General features: G+C 61.8%; 1 protein-coding gene across 1 annotated transcript in view; it reads left to right on the top strand.

The window, feature by feature from the left end:
* The window catches only part of COL20A1 (collagen, type XX, alpha 1), a 22,276-nt gene that overhangs the window by 9,349 nt on the left and 3,630 nt on the right, over nt 1–9,297 (top strand). The window contains exons 12-28 of the mRNA XM_010836650.1: nt 1–101; nt 210–333; nt 489–628; nt 1,081–1,210; nt 1,433–1,575; nt 1,678–1,810; nt 2,146–2,288; nt 2,477–2,606; nt 3,570–3,605; nt 4,252–4,390; nt 5,145–5,287; nt 5,386–5,495; nt 5,912–6,070; nt 6,163–6,240; nt 6,747–6,833; nt 7,443–7,496; nt 9,176–9,271. The exon at nt 1–101 is cut by the window's left edge and continues 17 nt beyond it. Of these exons, the coding sequence (XP_010834952.1) occupies nt 1–101; nt 210–333; nt 489–628; nt 1,081–1,210; nt 1,433–1,575; nt 1,678–1,810; nt 2,146–2,288; nt 2,477–2,606; nt 3,570–3,605; nt 4,252–4,390; nt 5,145–5,287; nt 5,386–5,495; nt 5,912–6,070; nt 6,163–6,240; nt 6,747–6,833; nt 7,443–7,496; nt 9,176–9,271 (1,946 nt within the window). The remainder of the gene's footprint in view (nt 102–209; nt 334–488; nt 629–1,080; nt 1,211–1,432; nt 1,576–1,677; nt 1,811–2,145; nt 2,289–2,476; nt 2,607–3,569; nt 3,606–4,251; nt 4,391–5,144; nt 5,288–5,385; nt 5,496–5,911; nt 6,071–6,162; nt 6,241–6,746; nt 6,834–7,442; nt 7,497–9,175; nt 9,272–9,297) is intronic.

Raw genomic sequence — 9,297 nt, 5'->3', positions numbered from 1 at the left:
CCAAACCTGTCCGCCTCACCTGGCAGCCCTCGGCAGAGGCCACCCAGTACCTGGTGCGGTGGTCACCTGCCTCCCCCAAGGGCGAGGAGGAGAGGAGAGAGGTGCGGGGCACAGAGGAGAGGCGGGGCGGGCATGGGGGGAGGAGCATAGGGAAGGGAGGCTGGGGGAAGGGGGCAGGTAGGGTGGGGCCAGCATGAGTGTCCCTGCAGGTGCGGGTGGGGCGGCCGGAGGTGCTGCTGGATGGCCTGGCCCCGGGCAGGGACTATGACGTGTGGGTGCAGAGCCTTCGAGGGGCAGAGATCAGTGAGGCCCAGGGCATCCGTGCCAGGACCCGTGAGGGGATCCCGCAGGTTGCTGCCTACTCTGGTTCCCCCCAACTTTCCACAGTGGGGGACCCCAACCCTATCCAATAGTCCCCCAACCCCGGCTGTCGCCTGCCCTCCTCTGGTACCCATGAGGCAGTCCTAAGGCCTTGGTGTGCCCTGCAGCCGCCCTGACCACCCCCAGACACCTGAGCTTCTCAGACGTGAGTCATGATTCAGCCCGCGTGTCCTGGGAGGGCACCGCAAGACCTGTGCGCCTGTTCAGGGTCAGCTACATCTCGGGCAAGGGAGGCCACTCGGGACAGGTGAGAGCAGGCCTGCATGTCCGGGGAGGGGGGCGATTTGTTCACGGGGACCAGCGCTCTCAGCCTCCCCAACCAGGCCCCTGAATTCAGGGTCAGTGGATGTGACCGCGTCTCCCGAGGCTCAGCCTCAGCAGTGCAGGGGGAGTGGAAGGCAGCTGACCCCATCCCGGCCCTTGTGGGCCCCAGTCCTAGTCAGGGGGGATGAGGCAGAAGTGAAGCAAAGAATTGTAAGAATCCTTACATGTGACAGGCTGGACGGGGTGTGCTGGGGGAGCAGGCCCTGAGAGGTGAAAACACCAGTGTGTTGGGGGAATGGGCAAGACCCCACCCAGGGGCACAGATTCCGCTCCCGGTCCCCTCTCTCTAGTCTGGGAGTGGTTGTGGGGGAGGCCTGGGTCTCCTTCTGGCAGGAGCTGCCCACCTCAAGCTGCCTGTGTTCCCCCCCACCGCAGACGGAGGTTCCTGGGAACGCCACCTCAGCCATCCTGGGGCCCCTCTCCTCCTCTACCACCTACATGGTCCGCGTCACCTGTCTCTACCCTGGGGGCAGCTCCTCTACCCTGACCGGCCGCCTGACCACACGTGAGTGGCAGTCGGGGTGGGGTCCCCAGGCCACCTCCCTCTGCTTCCCTCAGTGATTCAGACCAACACGAGTCAGGTGAGGGCGAGTACCTGGACAGGTGTGGTGGTGGGACCCGGGACCAGTGCCCAGCCCGCAGCCTGCCCTGGGAAAGGGGACCGCAGGCACCGTGAGTGGGGACTGGGGGCCCCTCTGCCACCCCAGCCTCAGTCTCCCTCTTCCAGGGAAAGTCCCCAGCCCGAGCCAGCTGTCGGTGACAGAACTGCCTGGGGACGAAGTCCGGCTCGAGTGGGCGGCCGCGGCGGTGTCCGGCGTGCTTGTCTACCAGATCACGTGGACGCCCCTGGGAGAGGGGAAGGCCCGTGAGGTGTGGGGGGAGTGGACCCTCCCCACCCCAGCTTCTCCCATGAGCCTGGCCCCCAGGGAAGGACACCTCCCCCAGGTGGACACCAGTCCCTCTTCTCCACAGATTTCTGTCCCGGGGAACCTGGGCACGGCCATCCTGCCTGGCCTGGGGAGGCACTCAGAGTATGAGATCACCATCCTGGCCTACTACCGGGACGGGGCCCGCAGTGACCCTGTGTCCCTCCGTTACACCCCCGGTAGGTGGCCCTGCTCTGCCCCAGAACCCCCCACTCCGTGGGCCTGACAGGCAGCCCCTCCAGTCCTGACCCTGCGAGTGGGCCACTGGGTCCACAGAGCCTCCCTGAGCCCTCCAGGCAGGCTTCCCTGGGGTGGCCACGGGTCCAGGTCACTTGGTGTGACACCGCACCCGAGGTGGTTCCACAGCTGGCCTGGTGGCCCTGTCTGGGCCATGGCCACTGGGCTGGGTGGTGGGCATGGTGGGGGCCGTGGAGTGGGAGGGTGGCGGGCATGGTGCAGAGTGGAGGGGAAGCGCTGCCATCTGAGATACCCCACGCCTCATGCGCCCCTGCAGTCAGCCGGAGCCCACCCTCCAACCTGGCCTTGGCCTCAGAGTCGCCTGACAGCCTGCGGGTCAGCTGGACGCCCCCGAGCAGTCACGTGCTCCACTACCGGCTCTCCTACGCGCTGGCCTCAGGCTCCGGACCCGAGAAGTCGGTGGGTCTCCCTGGAGCCCGGGAGGCCATCGCCCCTCACGGGCCACCACATCCTGGGCTTGGGGAGACATGTCCCATCCTGCCTGTCGAGGGGGCCACTCTTCTGCGATGTGACCCACAGACAGGGAACCAAGATGCCCAAACTAGCGGAGATGCTCAAGTGACCATCTTCACCCCACCCCCGCCCAGATCTCCATTCCAGGACCCGGAAGCCACGTGACGATCCCTGACCTGCTGGCGGCTACCAAGTACCGGGTCCTGGTCTCAGCCATCTATGGAGCAGGGGAGAGCATGGCGGTGTCTGCCACAGGCCGGACGGGTGAATGGGCGCCAAGATCCCAGATCCCAGCAGACCCTGGCCAGGCCCAGGACCCTGGCAGCCTGGACGTGTGGGCCCTGTGACTCTCAGATGTACCCCGCCTTGCAGAGCTTAGCGAGAGACCCTCTGGTGCAGGATTAAGGCCACTGCAGTCCAGCTGAGCATGTGCAGGCTGGCATAGAGGGAATCGTGGCTGTGGCTGGCCTGCAGAGGCCCGGGGCTGGGGGACGGGCGGTGTTCTTCTGGGTCTGTGTCCAGGAGGTTCAGGGCAGATGTGCAGCTTGTAGGAGTGGGAAGCCGGACACATGCCACAGACGGGCTGGCTGCAGCGTAGCCCAGGGCCCACTCTGGGCTGGCCCCGCCCCCGGGGTCTCAGTGGTCCTTGAGGTCCCACCACCCCCCGGCCAGGACCCAGCTGAGAGGAGCCTCAGTATCTGTTTGCTGTTCCTGCTGCTCCTTTCGAAAATCAGACAATCAGACAATCAGAACAGAAGGCCCTTTAGTCAACCACCCCAGCTTCCCCCCGTGTCCCCTCCATGGTGTTGCCCAGTTTTGACTTGAATACCTCCGGGGACAGGGGCCTCACTACCCAGGGCTCAGCACCTTTCGTCTTTTGGGTGGCAGGGAGCCACTTCCTGCCCTGAGAGTCTCAGTTCCCGTCCACACTCATACGTGAACACTCAGAGTGTCCACACAGTGCCTGGAAGTGGAGCAGGCTGGCTCAGCCTGGCCCCAGGACGGTGTGGACCCGGGCACGTCCACATACCCAGGTCTCTCCCGGCCTGCACCTAGGGCATCTCACCTCTCGACGCAGACCCTGTGGGAGCACCCGGCCAGGTGCTGTCTTCCTGGGGGTTGGACACTGTCCCTGTCCTATCCCTGAAGTGTGGGGACCACAGGGCAGGGCATCCAGCCACAAAGGGCCCCTCCCCGCTGACCCTTACCCCTGTCCCCTCTCAGCAGCCTGCCCGGCCCTCCACCTGGATGGCTCCCTCCCAGGTAGGTCCCACTCTGGCGTGGCAGCTGCTCCCCAGCAGCCCCCACCCACTCTTCCTCCTCTGGGTCCTTGTTGGGGGAGGGCGGCCTGGGTTTGGAGTCAGGCAGTCCTGGGGCCCGTGGGTCCTGCGTGGCCTTTGTGAGCCTGTGCTGACCGGGAGGTGGGCGGGCGAGGGGCTGAGCCTGGGTCCACAGCATCACATCTTTACTGCTTGGGTCTGAGACCCTCCCCGGAGAGAAGGCTGACACGTGGGCCCCGCGTGGTCAGGGAGATCTGCCAGGTGGGGGCAGCTAGTAGTGAGGGCGGGGGAGCTATCTTGGTAGCTGGGTCTCCTGAAGGATGTCCAGAGCTGCTCAGACCAAGCTGCAGGGCCGGCCGAGTTGGGGTGGGAGTGGGATGGGCGAGGGTCTGGGCACTGAGACTTGTGGGGAGGTGATGGCTGTGGGCATGGTAGGGCCAGGTTGGTGCTCCCTGCATGTCCTTCCTGAGTCCAGGATAGAGGGAAGGGGGGACCAGACCCCTGAGGCCCGACGTCCCTGCACTGTCTCTGTGGCTCCCACACTCCCCTCTCACCAGAAACCTGGTTTTCTACTCTGCCTCCTACTCACCCCCACCTCCCCTCCTGTCTGATGGCGCCCCCCTCCCAAGGCTTTGACCTGATGGCGGCCTTCGGGCTGGTGGAGAAGGAATATGCCTCCATCCGCGGCGTGGCCATGGAGCCCTCGGCCTTTGGCCCCACCAGGACGTTCACACTCTTCAAGGACTCTCAGCTGACCCGGCGGGCCAGGTGGGAGCTGGGGCTGGCCAGAGAGCAGGAGGACACCCTGGGGGAGTCAATTGGGCAGACTCCTGGGGGCACACGGACTCCAGGAATCCAAGTTCCACAAATTAATAAATCTCCTGGAGGTGGGGTGGGAGGGCTTTCCCCAGGTGGCACTTCTGGGCAGGGGCCACCACCTTTGTCTCCCTGAGAACTCCAGCTTCCTGTGTGCTCTAATTTGATCCTGCAAATCTGCACATATCCGGGGTTTGTGAGAAGCCACTGCTTTGTGACTCACCATGACCATGGCTCGGATGGCCCCCGATGTCTGATAATCACCCCACTTCATACACAGAGGTGTCTTTAACCACACGTTGGAACTTCCACATGCACAGCATAATATTTCTTAAGTTAAAATGTTTTAAATTGCAAAGGTAAATCACGTGCTTTATAATATTGATAGGAATTTGAAAAATACAAATTGCAACTCTGGGGTTGCAAAGAGTGGAAGGCTCCCAGGAGCTGGCAGAGAGTAGGAGCTATAAGGAGAGAATGTGGGGGAAGGGCACTGGAGAAGAACCAGCACGTGCCAAGAGGATGGCCTCCTGTCCCTGTGGGGCCGTCCTGGGGGTCCCAGGCTGCTCCTGTTGAGACCCAATAGGCCAGGAGGAGAGGGGAGTTCCACTGCTGACACTCCCCAGCCTGGCCTCGAGGACCCCACTCTCGGTCCCCAGGGTCCGACCTCCTCTCGGGCCTGCGGTGCCCCTCCTGTCCCCTACAGCGACATCCACCTGGCCACCTTGCCCCCGGAGCACACAGTCGTCTTCCTCCTGCGCCTGCTCCCTGAGACGCCCCGAGAGGCCTTTGCATTGTGGCAGGTGGCAAGCGAGGACTTCCAGCCCATCCTCGGGGTTCTGCTGGACGGTCAGTTGGAGGGGCAGCAGTGGGCCAGGTGATGCTCTGGGGGGTCCTCTCCCGCCTTCTGCGCAGGGGTCTCATGTGATTCTTGTCGCATCCCCCAGCCGGCAGGAAGTCGCTGACCTACTTCAACCGTGACCCCAGGGCCACCTTGCAGGAGGTCACCTTTGACCTGCCTGAAGTGAGGAGGATATTCTTTGGGAGTTTCCACAAGGTACTGGCAAGTCCTGGAAGGACCACCGCTCGTGCCTTCCTGCCTGATACCCTCGGTGCTCCCAGGTTCTGGGACAGACCCCCACTGGGCTCTGCAGGACACAGGCTGCCCTGTCACCATGGCACCCCCCAGAATGCAGGAACTTTGCTCTGCCCTGGATGCCCCCACCCTAATCTGGGTCAAAGAGCATCCAGCCCTTGCTCCTGGTCCCGCAGCCCCTGGGAGGGGCCGTGGGGGTGTCATTGTACAGAACAAAACTGAGGCCCTCTGAGGGGTTTCAGGAGATGTGGGGTGGTCAGGACCCAGACACCAGCCCCGGGAACGGTCCCTGCCCGTCTCTGCTCCGGGCCTGGCCCTTGGACATGGAGGGAGCCCATCCTGGCTGGGGCCCCGGGGAACCTCCTGCTGTCTCCCAGGTGCATGTGGCCGTGGGCCGCGCCAGGGTCAGGCTCTACGTGGACTGCCGGAAGGTGGCCGAGAGGCCCATCGGGGAGGCCGGCGGCCTGCCTGCTGCCGGCTTCGTCATGCTGGGCAGGTTGGCCAAAGCCCGGGGCCCCCGGAGCAGCTCTGCCTCGGTGAGCCAGACCATCTGGGGCTGGTGGGCCCCTCCCACCCCCTGTGACAGCCACACCTGACCAACCCCACCCCTCTCTCTTCCTCTCCGAAGTTCCAGCTCCAGGTGCTACAGATCGTGTGCAATGACTCGTGGGCAGAGGAGGACAGGTGCTGCGAGCTCCCAGCATCGGTAGGTGGCCAAGTGCCCACTGAGGGCAAGAGTCTGGGGGTAGACAGGCCATCCAGGTCATCCGGAAGAAGTGCGGACAGGCTTCCTGGAGGAGGTGACCCACAGGGCTGGAGCTGGAGCTCAGGGCAGCTGGATGGGTGTCCTGGAGGCCCTGAGGCAAGGAAAGCTAGAGCAGGCCAGGCAGCCCCCAGCTCCAGGGTGGCTGCTGCCACGTACTCAGGGCCACTGCCCTTTTCTGTGGGCTCAGGCACAGGAAGGGGTCCTCACTGACTCCCCTGTGTGCCCACACTGGGCTTGGCCCTGCCGAGGGCTTGCAAGGGAACGAGAGATGGCATCCTGTCAGCAGGCCTGTACCGGGCAGCCAGGAAGGTGGCGGCCAGGACCAGGTCCCCACCCTTTACCCCTCGCCTCCCTGGACCCTGGAGTTAGTGCAGATACTGAGCTCTGGGGTTAAACAAGAGGCGAAGAGGGGGTGCATTTAATGGCGGGGGTCTCCTTTCTCCCAGAAGGAGGGAGAGTCCTGTCCTGCCTTCCCATCTGCCTGTGCATGTTCCTCACAGACCCCTGGGCCCCCAGGCCCCCAAGGACCTCCGGTGAGTCCCGCAGTTCCTCCCTGGGGTAACCAGGGACTCTGGCAACATTTCACTGCCAGTGGTGATGGATATGGTCCCCTCCCCAAGCCCCAGCAGATGTCCCTGGGCCTGCCTCACTGATGGCCAGAGTTCATGAGTGTCCTGGCTGCCTTGTCCACCCCCGGCCCTTGAGTTCCCTCCTAGAAGCCCCTTCCTTCCCACTGCAGCCTTCTCCTGAGCCAGCCCCTCTCTGGTGTTGGAGCCCATATGTTCCCCCTGGGAGTGGGAGCCTAGCCCATCAGGCTGCAGCATGGTGCTGGTCATGGCCTGGCCATGAGTCACAGCTCCAGGCCTGGGCCCCACTGTGTGGCAGGGCCAGACCCTCTGGCCGCCTGGAGGGTGCAGGACCCATTTCGGCTGGTGGTCCACAGACCTCTCCAGGGAGGGGCCAGGGCTGGAAGCCATGAGCCCATGTGTGCGGTAACCAGTGACTGTGGGAGGCGGGCCAGGAGGCACTGGCCCCCGGAGTCCCTCCCTCTTCTACCATGAAGGTGGGGACTGGAGTCCAGGGCACTGCCGGGGGCGGGGCCAGTGTGCAGCCCGGCCTTAGCCTTGCTTGTGCCTCTTCAGGGCCTCCCCGGGCGGAACGGAGCCCCAGGAGAGCAAGGCTTCCCAGGGCCCAGGGTGAGTCATGGGGCATCCTGGGGGTGGGTGCAGGAGTGAGCGCCCCGCAGTCCAACCCTAGGCAGGAGGGGGACCACAGCCTGGGCACCGTGTGACGGGCAGTCTTGGGCGCCGGCTGGGCCACGTGTTTCTCCCTTTAGCCGCTCCACCCCCTTGGAAGTTGCTGGCATTTTATTGTTGGATGCATGTCTTCGGGCCCCGTTCGACTGGCTTTTCTCCTTCATTCGAGGAGCTCTAGGTTTTCTGGGAACCCTGTGCCCTGAGCTGTGACTAGTGTACCGAGTCGTGGTCTCCTGACCTGGCTTATGATATGTGTGGCAGGCAGATTTAGGATCCACTTTGTCTTATCGGCTGTGTCAGCTGTGTGGGTCTGTCTCCACAGCTCCTGACTCGCTTTGTATTTAAAGGCCTTCCCTTAGTCTGTGAGGACCACCTCCTCATGGGCCTTGAAGTGCTTCTAGCACCTTCCAGCCTGGAACTGTGGTTCCTCCTTCCTCCCCAGACCACTGCCCCTCAGTCCTCTATTTATTGAGTAGCCATTCCCCCACCCCCGCCACTTCAAATGCGGTCTAATCACATCACCAGCTTTGCACGGAGTCCAGAATCCAAATAGCTCTTCAGACACAGGAGCAGCCACCGTCCTGGCAGGGATGGGTCCAGCTCTACATCCTCTCCCCTAAACCCCCTGTCCTCTCTGTGTATTGTTTTTGGGCCCCATTTCTTACTTAATTACCTTATTTGCAATTGTTTTTTAATTTCATATGGTTTCCTTGGACTTTCCTGGTTTTTATTTACAGCACCTGCGAAAAATCATATCACTGTCTCCTTTTCAATTTTCTCTTTCTTTTTAAAATTTTTTTCTTGCTTATTTCTCTGGTGTGGGTGACACTCCAGAGTTTGTTAAGGAAGCCCGGTGATAGCAGACATGTCCATGTTAGCTTCACAGAAATGCTTCTGGGGTTTGCCCGTTGAGTGTGGGGCCGGCCTGGGAGCTGAGACAGATGGATTTTGTCATGTGATAGTCAAATCCTAACCTTATTTTATTAGGAGACTTTAAAAATCAAGAATGGGTGTTAAATAAGATTTAGTGCCTCATCAGCTGCTCTGAACACAAGCAAATCGTTTTCCTTTTTGGAGCTATTAGTTTGGTGAATGATTTAATCTCTCTCGAATGCTGAACTCTTCCTGCTCCCGCTAGAAGCCGGCATGGTCACTGAGCCCTCACCACTCATTTAACAGGCTGCAGGCTTCTGTGTGCTCATGTTTTATTTAGGATTTTCACATTGATATTCGCAAATGGGAATGCCTGTGGTTTTCTTTATAGAATTTGGTGCATTGATATGCTTTAACTCTCAATTATTTGAAAGCATTCTTTAAAAAAAAAAAAAACTGCAAATCAAACCATTTAAATGGTGTTGGTGGCCTCTGTCCCTTAGAGGTTTGGTAGGATGTTTCGGTGTCTGGGGTTCGGAGCTCTGTGACTGGACTGTCAGAGCTGGCCCAGCTCCTAGCTATAGAGTGGGGTTGCAGCAGGACCCTCTCAGGGTGGGCAATGAGGGTGAAGATGCCTGTGTGTGGGCGGGTCTGCCCCCCCTCCCCCGCCAACCCAGGGCAGGATCAAAGGAGGGGCTGTAGGAGGAGCCATGTGCCTCCTCAGCCCCCATCTCCCATGTCTCCAGGGAGAGCCTGGGCCACCTGGACAGATGGGACCCGAGGGTCCTGGGGGTCAGCAGGGGTCACCGGGCACCCAGGGCCGCACCATCCAGGGACCCGTGGTAGGTGCTGCATCCCCCCGCCCTGT

The sequence above is a fragment of the Bison bison genome, unplaced genomic scaffold (assembly GCF_000754665.1).
Source record: "Bison bison bison isolate TAMUID 2011002044 unplaced genomic scaffold, Bison_UMD1.0 scf7180017864063, whole genome shotgun sequence".
Classification (NCBI taxonomy): domain Eukaryota; kingdom Metazoa; phylum Chordata; class Mammalia; order Artiodactyla; family Bovidae; genus Bison; species Bison bison.
The sequence above is the reverse complement of the archived record's forward strand: the minus strand, read 5'-3'. Positions and strand labels throughout refer to the sequence as shown.